Source organism: Ipomoea nil, unplaced genomic scaffold, assembly GCF_001879475.1.
Source record: "Ipomoea nil cultivar Tokyo-kokei standard unplaced genomic scaffold, Asagao_1.1 scaffold2704, whole genome shotgun sequence".
In the NCBI taxonomy this organism is placed as follows: Eukaryota; Viridiplantae; Streptophyta; class Magnoliopsida; order Solanales; family Convolvulaceae; genus Ipomoea; species Ipomoea nil.
Genome location: NW_017619132.1, coordinates 2,101,454 through 2,121,689, shown reverse-complemented (window position 1 = coordinate 2,121,689; position 20,236 = coordinate 2,101,454). Strand labels below are relative to the sequence as shown.

At 37.9% G+C, this 20,236-nt stretch overlaps 5 protein-coding genes across 7 annotated transcripts; 3 read left to right on the top strand and 2 right to left on the bottom strand.

Moving 5' to 3' along the window:
• Nucleotides 1-700: 700 nt before the first annotated feature.
• On the top strand, nt 701-4,103 carry LOC109155701 (ATP-dependent zinc metalloprotease FTSH 2, chloroplastic). Of its 2 annotated transcripts, none has more exons than XM_019303322.1 (5): nt 701-805; nt 1,403-2,583; nt 2,669-2,982; nt 3,232-3,472; nt 3,589-4,103. In XM_019303322.1, the coding sequence occupies exons 2-5, from the start codon at nt 1,423-1,425 to the stop codon at nt 3,928-3,930; spliced, it is 2,058 nt and encodes a 685-aa protein (XP_019158867.1). In that variant the 5' UTR covers nt 701-805; nt 1,403-1,422; the 3' UTR covers nt 3,931-4,103. The 2 variants fall into 2 exon arrangements, with proteins under 2 accessions (XP_019158867.1, XP_019158866.1); XM_019303321.1 differs by lacking the exon at nt 701-805 and adding an exon at nt 947-1,049.
• A 461-nt stretch (nt 4,104-4,564) lies between these two features.
• On the bottom strand, nt 4,565-9,406 carry LOC109155927 (probable alpha,alpha-trehalose-phosphate synthase [UDP-forming] 7). The gene is made up of 4 exons (XM_019303641.1): nt 9,216-9,406; nt 6,901-8,943; nt 6,209-6,482; nt 4,565-5,563 (listed from the first exon to the last, which is right to left on the bottom strand). The coding sequence occupies exons 2-4, from the start codon at nt 8,901-8,903 to the stop codon at nt 5,252-5,254; spliced, it is 2,589 nt and encodes an 862-aa protein (XP_019159186.1). The 5' UTR covers nt 8,904-8,943; nt 9,216-9,406; the 3' UTR covers nt 4,565-5,251.
• A 3,764-nt stretch (nt 9,407-13,170) lies between these two features.
• On the top strand, nt 13,171-13,839 carry LOC109155665. Its single transcript, XM_019303287.1, has one exon. The coding sequence runs from the start codon at nt 13,171-13,173 to the stop codon at nt 13,837-13,839; it is 669 nt and encodes a 222-aa protein (XP_019158832.1).
• A 1,629-nt stretch (nt 13,840-15,468) lies between these two features.
• On the top strand, nt 15,469-16,372 carry LOC109155934 (probable endopeptidase p60). The gene is made up of 3 exons (XM_019303652.1): nt 15,469-15,832; nt 15,917-16,018; nt 16,140-16,372. Exons 1-3 carry the CDS (start codon nt 15,569-15,571, stop codon nt 16,218-16,220), a joined length of 447 nt encoding a protein of 148 aa, XP_019159197.1. The 5' UTR covers nt 15,469-15,568; the 3' UTR covers nt 16,221-16,372.
• A 1,282-nt stretch (nt 16,373-17,654) lies between these two features.
• Nucleotides 17,655-19,514, bottom strand: LOC109155933 (60S ribosomal protein L11-1). Of its 2 annotated transcripts, XM_019303651.1 has the most exons (5): nt 19,408-19,514; nt 19,216-19,323; nt 19,102-19,144; nt 18,262-18,457; nt 17,655-18,037 (listed from the first exon to the last, which is right to left on the bottom strand). In XM_019303651.1, the coding sequence occupies exons 1-5, from the start codon at nt 19,408-19,410 to the stop codon at nt 17,842-17,844; spliced, it is 546 nt and encodes a 181-aa protein (XP_019159196.1). In that variant the 5' UTR covers nt 19,411-19,514; the 3' UTR covers nt 17,655-17,841. The 2 variants fall into 2 exon arrangements, with proteins under 2 accessions (XP_019159196.1, XP_019159195.1); XM_019303650.1 differs by lacking the exon at nt 19,408-19,514 and having other exon boundaries at nt 19,216-19,329.
• Nucleotides 19,515-20,236: the final 722 nt, after the last annotated feature.

The following is a 20,236-nucleotide window of genomic DNA, read 5'->3' as shown; positions in this document are numbered from 1 at the left end:
AGTGAAGCTCGCCTTGCCTAGATTGTCCACGGGTTCAGACCAAGAAAATTAATAGATAGTTCTAACGGAGAGTCAAACTTGAAATTTGTAATTACCGAATTAACTGTCCCATTTTGCATCAAACTTGTCCTTCAACCGTATACGCAATTGAAAGAACGCCATAGTGTGAATGTTCCTTAATGATACAAAAACATACAAATCAAAATGTCAATTTGAACACCAAACTTTCACGACAGGTTCAGAACCAAGCCACCAAGGCAAAGGCAAAAAACATGAAGACGATATTGACCCAAGTAGCCAACAACATATGAATGGAGAGGAAAAATTATTTTATATACAATAGAAAAATAAAAAATTATATTAAATATCTTAAATATAGTTTAAACTTTTGAACCAATTAAACTGAACTCAAATCCTATTAAACTCAATCGAATCGAACCTAAATTTGGACCAGTCTATTTTAAATTTGACGTGACTCAACTTATTTTCACTCTTAATCAAATGACAAGTTTTCTTTAAAGGACTAAAAATTTTACAACATTTCAATTATTATCCGGCTATACACTAAAATTAAGGGTTACTAATTCTTTGATGAAATATGCCAAATTTCGTCGCAGGAAAAAAATCTAAGAATTGTGGAAGTGTTTGTAGGAATTGTAGACCCGTAGAATCCACCGAGAAGAAGCCACGTATGCCATTCCCAAACCACATCCATTCCCTCTAAATTACCTTCCACCTCCTATTTCCTTTCCAAACCCTTTCTTCATCTCACTCTCTCTCTCCTCAGCTCTCTCCGGATTTTCAGGTAAAGTCTGCAGCTTTTTAATCTCTTTTCAGTAGTTATGGTTCCAATAATTACTTCTTGTTGGTAGGAATAGCGTTCGGTATACTTGTAGTAATGCACAGATAGCAAAATCAAGATTCATGGGTAGTTTATGTTTCTTTAATATTGTGTGTTTTTATGGACTTTGTATTCACCTTAGTAGATGACTTTGCGCAGTGGAGCTGTTGGGTTCTTGAAATCAGAGAAATTAGAAGCTTTATTAAGTGTAATTAGCTGTTTTTTCCCCAGATTTGTCACCAATATATGTAAAGATTGCTACCTTAGCACAGTAGATTACTTTGTGTTATTTCTTTATTAAGTATGGTCATGGTGAAAGGATGCAGAGTTCATTTCAAGAGTTAAATTAAAGTTGAAGCATAAAAGATAGACAAGACAAGATGTGAATTGAAATTTGGAACAAAATTGAATCTTGAAATAAATCTTTGATTCATCTTTATTCTGGTATCTATATCGCCATTCTTGATATCAAATTGGAATTTGATTTCCCTCTAGATTATGTCGTGTTGTATGTATTTTCTTCTATTTCATTTGTTGAAAAGTGGTATGCAATGTGTGCAGATTACTGGGAATTTGCCAAGATGGCAACTTCATCAGTGTGCATAGCGGGAAATGGTTTATCGAAAGAAATTTATGGAAGGCACCTTTTATTTGCTTCACGCTTGCCATCACGTAGCAAGACATCAAAAGTTGTCGTTGCAAAGGCGTCCCTGGACCAGAATTCGCGTGAGGGTAGAAGAGGCTTTTTGAAATTATTACTCGGGAATGCTGGTCTTGCTGTACCTGCATTGTTAGGTAGTGGGAAAGCTTATGCGGAGGAACAAGGGGTCTCAAACTCCAGGATGTCTTATTCTCGATTTTTGGAGTACTTGGATAAGGATAGGGTGCAAAAGGTAGATTTGTTCGAAAATGGAACCATAGCTATTGTTGAGGCAATATCTCCAGAGTTGGGCAATCGGGTTCAGAGAGTTCGGGTGCAGTTACCCGGGCTCAACCAGGAACTCCTTCAAAAGTTCAGGGAAAAGAATATCGATTTCGCTGCACACAATGCTCAAGAGGAGTCTGGCTCTCTGTTGTTTAACTTGATTGGAAACTTGGCATTCCCGCTTATCTTGATTGGGGGTTTGTTCCTATTATCGAGGCGGTCTTCTGGAGGAATGGGCGGCCCTGGCGGCCCCGGTTTCCCGTTGGCCTTTGGCCAATCAAAAGCTAAGTTCCAAATGGAACCGAACACCGGTGTGACATTTGATGATGTTGCGGGTGTGGATGAAGCGAAGCAAGATTTTATGGAGGTGGTGGAGTTCTTGAAGAAGCCCGAGAGGTTTACTGCAGTTGGAGCACGCATCCCTAAAGGAGTTCTTCTCGTCGGTCCTCCGGGTACCGGGAAGACCCTACTAGCCAAAGCCATAGCGGGTGAAGCCGGTGTTCCTTTCTTCTCAATTTCGGGTTCGGAGTTTGTTGAGATGTTTGTTGGCGTTGGTGCATCTCGTGTCCGTGACCTTTTCAAGAAAGCCAAGGAAAACGCTCCCTGCATTGTATTTGTCGATGAAATTGACGCTGTTGGGCGGCAAAGAGGAACCGGGATTGGCGGAGGGAATGACGAGAGAGAGCAAACTCTTAACCAACTCCTGACGGAAATGGACGGTTTCGAAGGAAACACCGGAATTATAGTTATTGCCGCCACTAATCGTGCTGATATTCTCGACTCAGCCTTGTTGAGGCCTGGTCGGTTTGATAGACAGGTATACTATATACTATACCACCGCATATTTGCTTTCCTCCTGAATTATCATGTAACGAAATGCTGAATTTGAAATTGTGCTGCAGGTGACTGTTGATGTTCCCGATATTAAGGGAAGAACAGAGATCTTAAAGGTTCACGCCAGCAATAAGAAGTTCGATTCTGATGTATCTCTTGAAGTAATATCAATGCGGACACCTGGTTTCAGCGGGGCCGATCTAGCTAACCTCTTGAACGAGGCAGCCATACTGGCGGGTAGACGGGGTAAAACAGCTATCTCATCTAAAGAGATTGATGATTCGATTGATAGGATTGTTGCGGGAATGGAAGGGACAACTATGACCGACGGCAAGAGCAAAAGTCTAGTGGCATACCATGAAGTTGGCCACGCCATTTGCGGGTGAGTCCAAAATGACTTCTATTTACATCTCGTAAAGAACCAAGTTATTTTTTTTTTGTCAGACCACGAGGTGTCCTGAGCAGGCCCTAACTGTAGGAGGCACCTTTAATTCTGCCATTTTCATTCACTCTTCTTTTAGTTATTATCTACGAATTTGCTCCAAATAGCTGGTTTTATGGTGATCTTAAGTTGAACCCGAAGCAAATGTACACGTAAATAACGTCTCTTGCATTCCATGTCATCATGCAGTACTCTCACTCCTGGACACGATGCTGTTCAAAAAGTCACACTAGTCCCACGTGGTCAGGCGAGGGGTCTGACCTGGTTTATTCCATCAGACGACCCAACCTTGATCTCTAAACAACAGCTCTTTGCGAGAATTGTTGGAGGGCTCGGTGGAAGGGCTGCAGAGGAAGTTATCTTTGGAGAGCCCGAGGTGACCACTGGTGCAGCTGGTGATTTGCAACAGATCACCGGTATGGCGAAACAGGTATATAAAACAACATTTTGGCGAGAGTGAAAATGAGATGCGAAAAGATCCCCCTCCCTTTTCTTTTTTTGTTTTCTCGAGAACTTTGCTGAGGGTCCTTGTGTATCTTTTCACAGATGGTTGTTACTTTTGGGATGTCTGAGATTGGGCCTTGGTCACTCATGGACTCGGGGGCTCAAAGCGCGGATGTTATCATGAGAATGATGGCCCGCAACTCCATGTCAGAAAGGCTTGCAGAAGACATAGACGCGGCTGTGAAGAAGATCTCGGACAGTGCATACGAGATTGCATTGACCCACATCCGGAACAACCGGGAAGCCATTGATAAGATAGTGGAAGTCCTTCTCGAGAAGGAGACAATGAGTGGAGATGAATTCCGCGCAATTCTATCAGAGTTTGTCGAAATCCCTGCTGAAAACCGCGTTCCTCCAGCAGTACCAGCCCCAGCAACTGTATGATAGCATCATATGTATACTTGGATTTGTGATTTCAGGTGACTTTTATATGTCCCTAATCGCCCCTTTTTTTTGTATAAAAATCGCTACTTTTCTTGTAATCCATGTAACTAAGATCATCAATTAGAAATAGAATGTAAGAATGCCAGAAAACTATATACATTTTCTTCACCCATGTGTTTGTGGCATCCCCTTCCTCCCTCCCTCCCCTGCTTTTTGTGCTTGCTTTTCCCCCCAAACCCATTTTGTTACTTCTCCAGTTCTCCTTCCCCATGTCTCAACATACAAACTAGAGTTAACCAGCTTGGTTGGCGTGAGTGGCCGAACGCTCTCATCCCTTAAGAGAGGTTTGGTGAACCCCCCTCGTATGAAAAAAATAATTTGACCAGTATTTGGCCCCTTAACTGGGTCAGCCCGGTGTGAATGCGGATTAGTCTGAGTATAGTACGGGCTTAAAGGTGTTTCCTACAGTGGGCTTGCTCAAGACACCTCATGGTCTGACCAAAAAACAGACAAACTAGAGCTAATGTGGCATTGTATATGGTGCATCTCACATCGGCTACTGATAGATATCGAGTCGGGTGCACAAAACTAGCTCAATCCTATTCCCATAACACTGCCCATTCTCGTGTGACAATCTAAAACTTTTCATCAATAACTGATGTGGGACTCATCAACCTGCTGTGAGACATGAAGAGTGAAAGAGATCCAAATTGTCTGCTATGCAAAGTAAAAGGGGTTCAAATGAAATTGCATTAATAAAATGGTTATTTATCTAAGTGTTCAATGTACAAGGTGAAGGTATTTCCTCTTCTATGGATAGCTGCAGGTGCTCTCCCCTACCCCAAATTACAGATAATAAACTTCCTACTCACAAGAAAACTTCTTCAAACTTTGGAAATCTCAAGGCATTGAACCAAGCCCTCATGGAATAAGGATGTTAGAAAGCTGCAGCAAAATATGAACCTCTGTGCATAATTCTGGCATATGATTTCTGCATCGCTACTCGCTAGCAATCTTTCGACGTTCTGTTTTATCAATCAGTAGCAGTTCTGTCCTCAACTGCCCCTTCCATTTGATGGCTTGTCGATATCTCCATAAAAGTCTCTTGAAACTCTCAATGAAAAATTCGCTTCTCCCTTCTCGGCCATGAATAGATCCAAGAGCAGAGGAAAGAATGAGTGGAAAAGACAGCTATGTTACCCTTTCTCAAGCCTGAAATCTATTTTCCTATAAGAATTAAGAAATATGTTATCCTCCAACCTGGATTATTTATTATTTAACAGGGGCTTGGATTAAGCAAGGAACGAAATTCCTAAAACATTCAAGCTGGATTATCAGCTTCTTCGTCAGAATCGGCAGGGGTATCACTCGTTTCAGCTAGAGATTCAAGCATGAGTATCACCTCAGACGGATCATCCAAATAGTATTTGGCTTTGCTCGGCTTTTGCCCAACAGTGCAGGCAAAAACCTTTGTATTTTGAGAGAGGATATTTCTAGAGAGAGCACTGCCAATTATTTCAAACATATCTTCATCGGATCTGTCATCACCAATGCAAAGCACAAAATCTGCCAGTTTCCCTCCTTCTGCCATAGATGTGAATATCTTTTCAGCAACCAAGCCTTTGTTGACTCCCTGAAAAGGAAAAACATAGAAGTACTTAGATCTCACATGGCTAGTGAATAAAAAATGTTTCTTTTAGTACCAATAAGGAAGAATTCGGTGTTGGGAAAGGAAGACTTTGAAATGTCAACACAACAAAAAGCCATGCAGGTAAGGATAATTTCACAAACATAAGAAGATCTACAATTATCACGTTCTCCACCACCATGGGGTTGGCTCAACTGGCAAAGGGATCCCGGATAAGACTTTGCAACTCCCGAGTGGGTTTGAATTCCCCTAAACCCAGTAGCTCATGTTGGTGATCTTCCTTCCTAAAGTGATCTTTGATGTTAGCAATTGGAGGCCTCTCCCCTCAGGAAGTCTCACTGCATGCAAACCCTCACTCCTCTAGACACGGGATTGGAAGATGTGGAGTGGGATCAACTAGGCATCCCAAGCATAAAATTGGCACCATGACCAGTACTCCAGTATTGCTGATGTAACCTATCATGTGCCCAAAAAAAAACATGTTTTCCCACCAACCAGTGGATGCCCAAGTGATGATAAACCCAGCATATGAGCCCACATGAAGAGTCACAGGAAGCCAGGGAAAAAAACTAACATGGTATCTAAAATCTTTATAGAAGTAAAAAATGCAAATTGAAAGATGATACATGCCTGAGGCTTGAGTTCTACAATGGACCGTCCACTTTTCACAGCAACAGGTTCATGTGATAAAACACTCTCTAGATGATCAAGCATCTCCTTGGCCTGAGAATAACCAAAACTAGGGTCTGCATCACTATACTGCCACACAATAGCACTTTCCTTCTTTTCAATGCAAGAACCATCTGTAGCATCAGTATAGGATTGCATGACAGGTTCAGCAAGCTGCATCCATCCAAAATCAGAGTTCTGACTGGTCTGTTCCCATTCATGATCTTGTGACCACCTGTGCTTTTTCAAATTCAAATTCAGCAGACTTACTCTAAAAAAAAAAAAAAAAAAAAAAAAAAAAAAAAAAAAAAAAAAAAAAAAAAAAAAAAAAATCAAAGCCTACCAACAAAATAACCCCTAAGTATACCCATTCATAAATCCATTTAATTAATGGATTTAGAACCTTCCATCTATCAATACGTACACAACTATCATAATTAGGTACCCATTTGGCCATTTATATTGAGTTTGGTTTGGGTGATAAATGGGTCCAGTTCTCAATTAACACTCTACACAAAATGTAATACATCATTAGAGAATTAGAAAAAAAATTCTGATTGATTCCACCGTGTTGATGCATCATCACACTTAGCCAACATTCCAACCAAATACTAAGATTTGTTGATTTAGTAAAGGGAATGAGGTAATCACACCTCATGAAGTAACCATGTTCTGCTGCAAGCCCCAGCTTCTGACAAGGTGAACACCAACTGCTTAAGTTGTCCCTTCCTCTTCCACTAACTATAAAGACAGTATTTTTCTTATCACTGCAGATTTTGTTTAAAACGGTCAAGACTTGTGCACTAGGCGACTTGATGATAGAACTTTGAGGAATAACAGTTCCATCATAGTCTAGTAATATTGCCCTGTTCTTAGCCTTAAAATAAGCTGACACAATCTCCTCTATTGAAAGCTTTCTGAAGTTGGGATCTAAGGCTACAACTCTGAATCCAAAGCCCAACCCAATACCATAGCATCTTTTCGTAAAGTGATCAACACATGTTTTCTCCAAATCTTGCAAGAAACTTCTTGACCAATAAGCCACATCATGAGTGCTGACATAGCGATAATGCTTCTCGTGTCGCAGCTGCTTCTCTGGTTCAGCCATTGATAGAGCCTCATTCATTGCCTCAGCAGTAGCTTCAACGTTCCATGGGTTGACACGGATTGCCCCACTCAGTGAAGGAGAACACCCAATAAATTCTGATAATACTAGCATGCTCTTCTTGGGTCCACCCAAATCTGAGTCTGCTTCAGCACTGGGTATACCCTGTCTACACACAATGTATTCATATGGTTTCAGGTTCATCCCATCCCTTACTGGTGTAGTGACAAGACATTCTGCAATACTATAATAAGCCATTTTTTCACTGCTTGATATAGGTGTATCAATAAAAATAATAGGTTCATAACCGGGTTTGCCAAATTCTTTTCTAATTCTCTTGCAGCTTTCCTGAATTTCATTCTCTATCTGTTCCAAATTAATCCCTTTTCCTCTTGCAGGAGTTGCAATCTGGACCAGCACAGCCTTTCCTTGCCAATTTGGATGTTCTTTGAGCATGTGTTCGATAGCTAGAAGCTTTAAGTTGATACCTTTGAAAATATCCATGTCATCAACTCCAAGTAACACAGTTTTTCCTTCAAATTGCTCCCTCAGCTCCTTGAATTTCATTTCTTTATCTGAGAGTCTCATCAGTGACTCAATATGTCCCATATGAATCCCAACAGGCATAATCTTTATAGTTACAGTCCTACCGTAGTACTCCAAACCTATATAACCCCTTTTTGACTGATACTCTACACCTAGCATCCGGCTGCAACAAGAGAGGAAATGTCGTGCATAATCAAAATTGTGGAAGCCGATGAGGTCCGAACAGAGCAGAGCCTTTAGTATCTCTTCTCTAACAGGAAGTGCCCTGTAAATCTCAGAAGAAGGAAATGTGCTGTGAAAGAAAAATCCCATTCTTAGTCGGTTGAACCGCCTCCTCAAGAATGTGGGCAACACCATCAAATGGTAATCATGGATCCAAACAAAATCATAATCAGGATTAAGAACCTCAACTACTTTTTGTGAAAACGTCTTATTGACAGAAACATAAGCTTCCCACAGACAACGATCAAAGCGGCTTCCATGCTCAGGTGAAAATGGCAACATGTAGTGAAAAAGTGGCCATAAATGTTTCTTGCAGAACCCCTCATAGTACTTCTCCAGAATCTTAGGTGAAAGGAAAGTAGGGATGCACTTGAACTTTTCCAGAAGATAGTGAGCAACATCATCCTGATCAATTGGCTCAACATCAACACATAAACACCCAACATATTGCACCACCATATCTTCCGGTAACCCATCCTTAAGCCGCAACAGTACCGAGTCCTCATTCCAACTAAAGATCCATCCTCTATCATCAGGACTTCTTGTTGCTTTCAAGGGCAATATATTAGCCACAATAATCATCCTATCACTACCCAGTGAAGATTGATTACCAGACCTGGCACTCTGAGGCTCTTGATCATCAAAATTAAACACATCATTCGGAACCGACATTGCCCCCAATCGTCTACCTTCCCGATGCCCCTCCCCCTCCCCCTCCCCCTTCATTACAGGGAAATTCCCTGTAGCCAAGTCTAAAAGGTTCGTGTACGATCTTATCATCATCTATACTACTCCAATATCTTCTCCAGTATTACTATTCTCTCTGCAAAAAGAGCGACACTCAATCATCTATATCAAACCAAACCTGATCAGATTTAGCACATAAAATAAACAAAATACATTTCAAACTCCCTGAGTTCAGTTTAAAAACATACGAGCCGAGATACGCAATGAAGCAAAAACCATTTATTGTAACCGGACAAGCTTTTTATCCGATTCACGTCGAGAAAACATGAGAATAAATTGTAAAAAAAAAAACACATCAAAATTCAGAGAATTCCAAATCGCAAAACACGGTTAGAAATCAGGAATTACCGCTGATATTCAATTGAATTAGCAGAAATATGCAGGCTTTTTGGCTGCAGTACTCTATATTCGATGCTGCATTGTGAATTAGGGATGCATTATGGGGTTTCCACTGAGATTCGCTTGGGATCAGTCGATCACTCGCGGGTGAATACCATAAGGCGCATCAAAAATGCATGTACGTAGAACAAATGAAACTCACCGAAAATCCTGAAATTATGTTTCCGTCCCTAGCAAGTCGGTCAAATAATGCAATTAAGAAAATGTTACCTTTATTTTTTTAACCTTAATTATAAGTTATAGATTTTTCTCTCATGAATTATTTATGTATTCACATTAACTTATTAACTATTTTAAAAGTTATATATATATATATATATATATATATATATATATATATATATATATATATATATATATTTTTTTTTTTTTCTTTTTATGTTAAATGGGTTGACCCTTAAAAATAAGGGTAAAATAAGTATTTCAAATTATTTTAAGAAAAAAAAAAGAAGCAATATTTACAAATATTAAAATTATAATTTTAACATAATACTAATAACAAAATTAAGAAGTAAATACAAAATTAACAATATTGAATTGTTTGTGTTTAAGTTTTAATTTTATTGTTAGCATTAACTTAAAATTATAATTATAATATTTGCAAATGATTTTTGTTCGTTTTCACATTTATTATGGTTCTCATATATAAATAATAATTTGTTTGATAATAAAAATAAATGAAATACTTATTTTACCCTTATTTTTAGAAATTTTAGCTGTTAAACACCCATTTAACAAGATAAGAAAAAATCGTCACTTCTAAGGAAAAAAAGTGTTATAAGCATATAATTCATGGAAAAATTGTTATTTAAAAAAAAAACACACTTTTTTAGTACTTGATTATTATTTTTATTATATTTAAATGCTTGAAGATCGCATAGGAGTCCTCAGAACTTGTACCATTCCTCATAGGTGCTTTAGAGCATTTCTATTAGTGATTTTTTTCCATAGTTTTTTCATACCAAAAACCATGCATGTAATTTTTCAACAAATGGGAGTGTTAGTTTTTCCGTGATTTTTTCTTTTGCTAGTGTAGCTTTTTGCGAGACCCAATTACTGGGCTTAAAATGCTAAACAAAGACTGCATGTGCACGTCTAGCGCACCTACTGTGCCTAGCTCGGCGCGTGAAAAGCAGCTTAACTCTTTTTTTTTCCTCCATATTTTCTCTTTCCTTGTCATGCTTGCAAAAATCCACAAAAACATCAACATCATTAGTACGAGACTTTTGATAGTTTTTGCATGTCCATATAGGAGAGAGAAACAAGGGGAAAAAAAAACAGGGGTTACGCGCCTAGTAGGCACATGTAGTGCACGCGCCATATTGGGCGCATATGGTGCGCAACATGTGCACCAGAATAAAGATTTGTTTAATTTTATTTTGTTGGTGGACCCATAAAAAATCAACTCTTGTAGGGAGAATTGATTTTTCTCTCTCATACACTGTTGCAAAAAATCGCGCCTAATCGGCGCCTAGGCGGTCCCCAGACGCCTAGCGAGTTTTTCAACATTGCCCTCATATATTATCTCTCATCCACCTCATGCTTGACCCCAAAAAAAAAATCATCTAAAAACACAAATGGTGGTGCTCTAACTAATGAGTTTGCTCTAAGAGCATCCTTATCAGTGGAATATTAGAGGGGAGAATGTAAGAGTGATTAGGAAAGAGAATGTGAGAGGCGGAGGAAAAAAAAAAGTAAAAATTGATTTTAAAATTATATATATATATATAACAATTAAAGTCAGTCATGATTGGTTGCTTATCTTACTGGGTCCCACAATGCTCCCATTCTCCTAAGAGCATCCACATTTGTGGATTATTGAGAGTTATTTCAGAATTAATTCTCCCCACCCAAGATAATAGCTAATGTGGGGAAGAGTTATTTGAGAAATAATTCTCCTGCAAGTGAAGAGAGATTTCAGAAATGGTGGGACCCACCACAAAAAGTCAAATAATGTACCACTGGTGATAGCCACGCGTGGCTGTCACCATAGCGCATAGCGGGCGCGTGCAGTGCACACGTCCGCTAGGCGCGAGGCGCGCCTGACAGTCATAGTTTTTTTTTTTTTTTTTTAAATTTAATTTTCCTTTTTTTTTCTTTTTTTCCCCTCCCCTCCCATCTTCTCTTTCCTAATCACTCTTACATTATCCCTCAATTCTCCCCAACTAATGTGGATGCTCTAACTCTTATTTATGCTTCCCAAATTTCTCTCTCCACTCCCTCTCTCATCCATGTCAACATTAAATATATTAAAAGTAATGCATTCTCCCCACTTGCTCCCCTAGTGTGGATGCTCTAAGGGCATCCTTAATATATAAGTTTTTAGCACAAGTTTTTAGGTGTCAAATAAGAGAGAGGAGAGAGAAAAATGTGTGAAAAAAAAAAGAAAAGAAAAAAATAAAAACAAAGATGAAAAAACTCGACCCACAAATTTCATTGTCTCTCTTGGTGGGACCCACATTTATGACAAAATCCCCCTTCTTGCAAGAGGCACTCACCCCTCTCTCACCCCTCTCGCGCCTGACAGTCATAGTTTTTTTTTTTTTTTTTAAATTTAATTTTCCTTTTTTTTCTTTTTTTCCCCTCCCCTCTCATATTCTCTTTCCTAATCACTCTTACATTATCCCACAATTCTCCCCAACTAATGTGGATGCTCTAAGAGCATCCACACTAGGGGAGCAAGTGGGCAGAATGCATTACTTTTAATATATTTAATGTTGACATGGATGAGAGAGGGAGTGGAGAGAGAAATTTGGGAAGCATAAATAAGAGTTAGAGCATCTACACTAGTAGTTACTTAGGAGTTATTTCTACATGAATTCTCTCCACTCAAAGTTAATAGCTGATGTGAGGAGGAGTTATTTCAAAAATATTTCTTATGCAAAGTATGGTATATTTGTGGTCCCAATAAGTAAGAGAAATAATTAAAATATAGTGAGTTAAATGGTGGGTGCATAAAAAACTGAGAAATAACTCAAAATTGATGTGGAGAAGGGTTTTTTGTAATTGAATGAGATGATAGAGGATGAGGTGGATGCTGGGACCCACAAATAACTGAGAAATAACCTCAACTGATAAGGATGCTCTTAAGGGCATCCTTAATATATAAGTTTTTAGCACAAGTTTTTAGGTGTCAAATAAGAGAGAGGAGAGAAAAATGTGTGAAAAAAAAAAAAGAAAAGAAAAAAATAAAAACAAAGATGAAAAAACTCGACCCACAAATTTCATTCTCTCTCTTGGTGGGACCCACATTTATGACAAAATCCCCCTTCTTGCAGGAGACACTCACCCCTCTCTCTCCTCTCTTCTCTCTCCTCCACATATCTATTTTTTTCTTAATTCTTGTACAAAATCACCTTGTTGAGGATGCTCTAATAATGCTTGTTTCCCCAGCCCCTCCCCCCCCCCCCCCCCCCCCCTCTCATTCAAAAAAATAAAATAAAATATACTACTATATATTAATTGTGTGATTTACATGTTGTTCAAATTTAAATAATTATACTATTTGCCAAGAATCTTGTAGTTCAATGGCACCAAATTACTCACTTATAAGAGAGGTTGTGTGATTGAGGCATACTATTTCAAATAACTAACTATTCCAAATAACTAATATAACTATCACGTTGGGGATTCCACCTAAAGTTTGTTGAAAAATTCAAAATTAGCAAAAATTGTATAAAATTTATTCTACTGGTACTTTTAAATTAAAATATACTCTGTAATATTTTTATTGATAAAAAACATTCCATTTTAACTAAAAATTTATCACATGTTTCACATGAGACACATGAAAAAAGTGCCCACCATGGCACCATTAACGTAATATATAACTAAATTCCTCCAATGGCTGATTATATATTTAGCCTTTAATTTAGTCACCTCGCTTTCTTCATTGCCCACAAAAATGGCAGCCGAACATAGCGAAAGAGTTATCAACCTCTTCGATTCTTTGTGGTTTGAACATGAAATCCTCACCTCCTTAAAATCATCAAACTCCCAAACCCAACAAGTCGTTGAAGAGCCTGCGGCGGCTAATAATCTTTGCAGAACTCCGACGTTCATGGTGAGATCGTTGAGCGAGCAGCGTTTGAGCAGCAAAGAGAGCTTAGAATCAGAGACCCACTCTCCCAAATCTGTTCTTTCTGGGTCGCCCAAAGAATACCTAGGATTCCCCGAATCAAACGTAGGAAACGAGGCCATTTCATCGGGTTTTAGCCGGAGCATGAGGAGGAGGAAGAGCAGAAGCAGTAGCCGGAGTTTATCGGAGCTGGAATTTGAGGAGGTGAAGGGGTTTATGGATCTGGGGTTTGTGTTCTCGGATGATCAGGATAAAGATCCAACCCTGGTTTCGATTATTCCTGGATTGCAGAGACGGGGAATTAGAGAAGGTGGTGATAAGGATGCGATGGTGTCGAGGCCTTACCTTTCTGAAGCTTGGAGTGTTATGGAAGAGCAGAGGAAGCCATTGATGAAGACTTGGAGATTCCCAGCAGCATCTGGATGTACTGAAATGGAAATCAAAGATCAGCTCAGGTGTTGGGCACACACGGTTGCTTCCACGGTCGTTATATAACCACCAACAAATGGTTGGTTTGGTAGTTGTATATGTGAATTAGGTTATGGTTGTGTTTAAGAGAGTGATGAAATTGAAGCAATTACAACGGTAATAACGAGACCTTACTCTTCCGAGGCGTTTGGTTCAAGGTATCTCAGATTACCTAGGTAACCTTGATAATCTGAGAAAGGTAATATTAGATTACCATGTTTGGTTTAGGTAATTTGAGAGGATAAGTAATGCAAGATTACTACCACGTACGAAATGTGATTATCAATTTTTGGTTAGGAAATGTGAGATTACTTTTCAATATTTCAAAATTATCTTCATTTATTTCTCTTCTATTCATTACATGGATCTCATAATTCAATAATAATAATAATAATAATAATAATAATTATTATTATTATTATTATTATTATTATTATTAGTAGTAGAAGCATATTGTTAAATTTTGAATTATGAAAAAAAAAACTTGCAATTTACAACTTTCAATTTTTATGAGGGCATTTAAGTAATTGATGTAATATAACCTAAAATATAACCTTCAACCAAACAAGTTAATGTTACATTCCTACAACTTTAACCAAACACGTCAGGTAATCTTACAATTTCAAAATCTCACATTACTTATCCCAGGTAATCCTATTACCTGGGATAATCAAAGTTTCCGTGAACCAAACGCCCAATAAAAACTCTACAATGATGATTAAATGTTGTGGTTGTTAAATTATATGTTTAACTAATTTGATTGGAATTCTTTTCAATATATTTTATTTTCTAAGTGATATAAATGAGTGTACAACTTGTGACGAAAAGGTAGAATCGTTCACCCAGACGTTATCATATTCTGGTTTGACAATTTGTGTAGGGATAAATTATAATGACTTAATTGATTAATAGAGACTAAATTCTTAAATTATGGCCACTTAAAGTCATACTTTTACTCACTGCGCATAAAGAGTCATCTCATTTTGACAAGTTACATTATCACGGATGAAATTTAATCATTAGTTTCTTGTGATAAATTTCACATCTGTGATTATAGATGCGGATAATTAGAGTTTAAATAGTTAACAATTATTCATAAGGAGGTTGTTGGCTACCTATCTCCTCTAAAAAGTTTGAATGTGATCATCTTTGTTAACATGACTAAATTGTTTGAACCCATTTGATGTAATTCATGTTTTGTAATTTTACTCTTTTTGCTTTTATATACATATTTTTTAAGCCCCAAACATTTTTACAAACAAAGCTACTACTCAATTAATAGGTAAATACCTTGCTAGGTAACTCAAATGATTGACCAATCAATGTTTAATCTTATTTTTAGCGATTTGAGTGTCGGAGGTCCCAACACCACTAGAAACCTAAGGAGTTATTAGGGGACTTTAACTAATCAGAAATGTATACAAGACAAAATCTAAAATTATTTGAGCAACTCAAAATTTACCTCCTTCATAAATTTTGAATGGATTCATAAAATCCAAAATATAGTTTGGCGAATCGAGAAAACATTAGTTATCAAAAAAACAAAAAAAGTAGACTCAATTTCATTTACATGGACTGAATTTAGAAGAATTTATAAGTTTTGGGTTAAAATTAGAAATACCAAAACGTTCTGGCACATAACTTTTCCGGCTAAAACCCATTTCTGCGGGCATACCACTCATCAGTCATCACCGCCTAAAACCTCCCAAAAACCGCTCATTTTCCGATCCAGAAACGCCAGCGGACCGTTGGATCGATGTGGAACAAGCGAGGACCAGCTGATGATTCCGCCGGCGACGGCGACGATAGGGAGAAAGCTATCGCTAAAACAGCTGGATTCGTGGTCTTCTCAGGAATCGCGATGAGCATTATCAAAGCCCTCAACCCTTTCAACAATAATCCCAGCCTAAAAAACGCCGACACTGAGTCGACTCAACCTCAAGTTCTTAAGCAATGGCAGCCTCAGGAGCTTCCGCCGCCTCCACCTCCACCTCAGCCTCCTTCTGAACCCATTGTAACGGTTCGTAATTCCTCACAAATCGATCTTCAATTTCTAACATTTATTTATTTGTAAATTGTTGTTTATTCTTACTGGTTTTTGTAGAAATCAACTTGTTGTTCGGAGCAAAACGCGGTGGAACCATCACCGAAGGTAATCGAGATTGTAAGAGGAGATACACTTTGGGGGCTGTCGAGAGAGTATGGGGTATGAGTACCATTCATTTTTCTTTTCTTTCAATTATTTTGTTCAAACTATGCATTTCTCAGCTGGGCAGTAACACTCATATTATAGTGATTTTGTTTGACTGCCATTTGGTTGTGACTAGGTTTCAATTGAGGCTATTAAGGAGGCTAATGATCTTAAAGGGGACACAATTTATGCAGGCAAGAAGCTTGTAATACCATAAATCCATAATGTGGTTACCCTTTGTCTGTTGTTGTTAAGTTTTATCAGTTAGAGACTTAAAGGTTAGGGAATTCAGAAATTTGTTTGCTTGATGACATTGTAGAATTAAACAACTATGATGATTCTGGAAAATGGTGGTTGTTTATTTGGCAATGCTTGGTGTCCATACTATGCAATATTTATGCTACCTTATCACATCTGATATTCCTGTGAATCTGTTACTCGTTTTGGTAATGTGTCTTTACTTGGATTGTATTTCTGAGGCCAATCTTGTATCTGTTGGGATCCGAGTAGGCGAGTACTATTATGTTGCATAGGCCCTTCTAATAACAAAGGTTTATATGTGATACTGTTTCTTGTTTATGGAGTTTTAGCCTTCATGTCAAAGTTTGACAGCAATATCGCCCATTTGCCCCCTACATACTAGAAGTTAAGCGGCCATTAGATAACTCTATTGTTTCCAGATTTTATGAATTATTTTTTGTATTGCTTTCTTTGTTTTGTTTTTGTTTTTAAAGAAATTTAAGAAGCAAAAGCAAAAGTATTTTTATTGCAAAAAAATGTTGCTTCATTTGTATTGGAAACAGATTTAAACAAATGGGTGAACACTACTTTTATAGATGAAGTTCTACCAAAAACAAATGGAGCATTATTGATTGTAATAAAGTCAAAAGCCGTAGTTCTCTTTCATTCTTTCCAATCACTTGGCTTGTACTTCTTTTTCTTTTCTTGTGTGATATTATCCCTGCCACTTTGGCTGCTTCTCCATATGTCCTGCCTCCTCAGCATCATCACAACTTATCCCTCTTTTTGAAATTGTAATCTAACCTATTTACCCCTCTGGGTGAAGCTTGTTGCTAGACCACAATGAGATAAACCAACTTGGTTTAGGCTAAGGACAACTCCCACGAAGAGTCCATCTTGAAACCTACACTGACCAACTTGACTGAGGGTTGGCCGTGTCCTCTAACCAACCATTTATATATATATATATATATATATATTGCCGTCCACTTGTAAGTTGTGTAAAACAAGATTCTCCATTTATCCCTTGGAGCCTCTATATTGCATATGGATAAGCCATTAGGTGTTTACATGCTGATGTGGATTGCTGCTGTAATGACTAATGAGTAATGCCACCTCCATTTCCTAGCAAATATCTCATGTGTTGAGATAATTGAATTCCACCCAGATAAAACATATTGGTCTAAGATCATTATAGATTTGAAGTGGTCAGAGCTCAATGTGACCAAAGGGGTATGCTGTATGCCTAGAGGTCATGATAATGCCACAGAAAGAGGCAGATAATTGGAATGTAATTCTAAAGAATCAATTCCAATCATCCTATTAATTAATACTGGAACATGAAGATAAAATTGAACTTCAAAGAATAGAATTTGAGTTAGATAGGCACAAGGAAAAGGTAGTGTGGAAAGGATTCCAAAGCACATATTCCCAATACATATAAGAACCATGTAAACGAAATTTTAGGTGAAAAAATGATCAGAATGTCAAAACTTCATGATTCAAATAAAAAGGATGATAGTCCTTAGTCTACAACTGCAAAAACATAAAATTTCTAGGAAACATGTTGGTTCAACACATTCAACCTAGGATTGAAATCATGAAATATTTGAGGCCTTGTTGAGGATAACACCTTCATATTTGACTTGGAACCACTTCATTGCATCATCCTTAGTGACCCTGTGCTGGATTCCAACCCTAGCCTTGCACCTACGGCGGCGAGCAACTCTGTAACCGGGGCGTTCCAAGACAACATAGAAGTCCATACCATAAATACCAGTTGAAGGGTCATACCTGTAAGTGGACAAACAAACAAAAACGTCAAGGCCATTGTATTCCTATTTCTTATGATGCATTGGACATGGTATTCCTATTTATTCTAACCGAACAACTATGATGAAAAGCACTCACAAAACATTCTGGCAAATACCAGATTCAGACTATGTTCCCTCCACGACAAAAAATGCTAGGCAACATGACAGAATCGCACAATATTCTAAAAGAATTCATGTACTTACTTAATCCCAAGATCAATGTGTTCCTGGATACCAAAACCAAAGCACCCAGTGTCACTGAAGTTCCTCCTTAGCAATTCATATTCCTTAACTTTCAACCCACTCTCGAGAAGCTGCATCGCCTTATCTCCCCTGACCGTGACATAGCACGCAATCTTTTCATTACGCCTGATACCAAAGGACCTCACAGTGTACCTTGCTGTCAATGAAGAACGACCACATAAGAAACATCATTCACAACTCACAAGTACAAAATGGGGATTAAAACACGTGCATCTCTTCTCAGTCAAATAGTCAAGTAACTGCAGTACACTAACCTATAAGCAATTTAAGACAAAATACCCTACATTCTAAACGCCAAATATCCCAATTTCCCAACAATTTAAACTACCACCCCAAAAGAATAATTTGTAAGTACTTGATGAAAGATAACATAATACAGTAAAACAAACATAAACCCATATAATCATAGCAATTTCATAATTAGTTCAGTATAACAAAGGACAGGCTTTTCCTCTCAATGCCATACAATTAAGAATAATCTAGCTCCTTTTCTTCTTTTCTTCTTTTTTTTCAATAAAGAGGAACACCCACTGTTAATTCATTCAAAATAACCCAAGTATCACAAATCCAGGCAACAAAATATCCTACTAATCCATGAATAGAAACTAAATCATTGATAGCAATCAAATCCCATACTCTCAGAGAAACTGCAGAAACAATGTTCCAATAAAACAAAGTTAAATCATAAAACAACAATCCTATCATGTTCCAGTAAGATTAAAGCATCTCAATCTTATAAGATCAGAGACAACAGTAACTAAAACCTAAGAGAACGCATACCTTTGGAGAAAACGGGGGTTTGTCCACTCAGTTGCTCCAAAACCTTCAAATACAGTCCAAAAGTTAGAACCAATTAATGGCAATGCAATGAAGAACAGCGGAGTCGTATCGTACCTTAGCGGCTCTGGTGAGACGATCGCCGCTCTCACCGACGGAGATGTTGAGGACCAGCTTCTGGACCTTGATCTCCCTCATTGGGTTGTTCAACTTCTTCTCTGATGCCTGCATTCATACACAAAGTTACATGAGAACGAATGAACTGAGATATACACATTTGAACGTGAAATCGAGAGAGAGAGATGAGACCATGGCTTCCCGGTGAGGTTGCAGATTTGCAGATTTGGGAGACTGGGAGGCAGCAGTGAGAAGCGGAAGAAGAACCCTGATATGTAAAGGACGAAGGTGAGTAGGGTTTTGCTGCTAACTGTAAAATGTCACTTTTACCCCTTTCTCTAATAATATAAATAATATAAATAAATAAATAATTGTTTAAATGTTATTTGCGAGCTATCGAAACGGACCGGTAGGGCTGATCGTCATATGGCAAGCTAAAAAGCCCGCCAAAATGCCAGCCTAAAATAGGCCAGCTTGCCTCGCCCCGCCTTAGGCTCGCGAGCCTGGGTGGGGCCCGCCAAATTTAAGAAATTTTTAATTTAAATAAAAAATTAATAAATGTATATTATAAATAATTTGAATAGTTTAAACATATATTAATGCATTTGTAATTTATTGAACACAATAATAATTAATATAGTACTCCGTACTTCGTAATAAGTCTCAATAAATAATTAAATACATAATATGTGAATGTATAAGACAATAACAAATAATTTATACAATGTACAACTTACTAATACATTTTTAAATATAAATAAATAAATTAACATATATTTATATATATAATTATATAAAATGATGTGTGTGTGTGTGTATATATATATATACACACACATTAATATTAATAATGTATACCTACTAGGCAGACTTTGTGGGCTCCCGTCGCCCCGCCAAAGCCCACCAATATACGGGCCATAAAATTTAAGCCCGCCCTGTCTTTTATACAGGACGGGCTAACTCGGTGGGCTAAGCCCGTTTTGACAGCTCCTATTTCTAATTGATTGTTTTGATCTCTCAC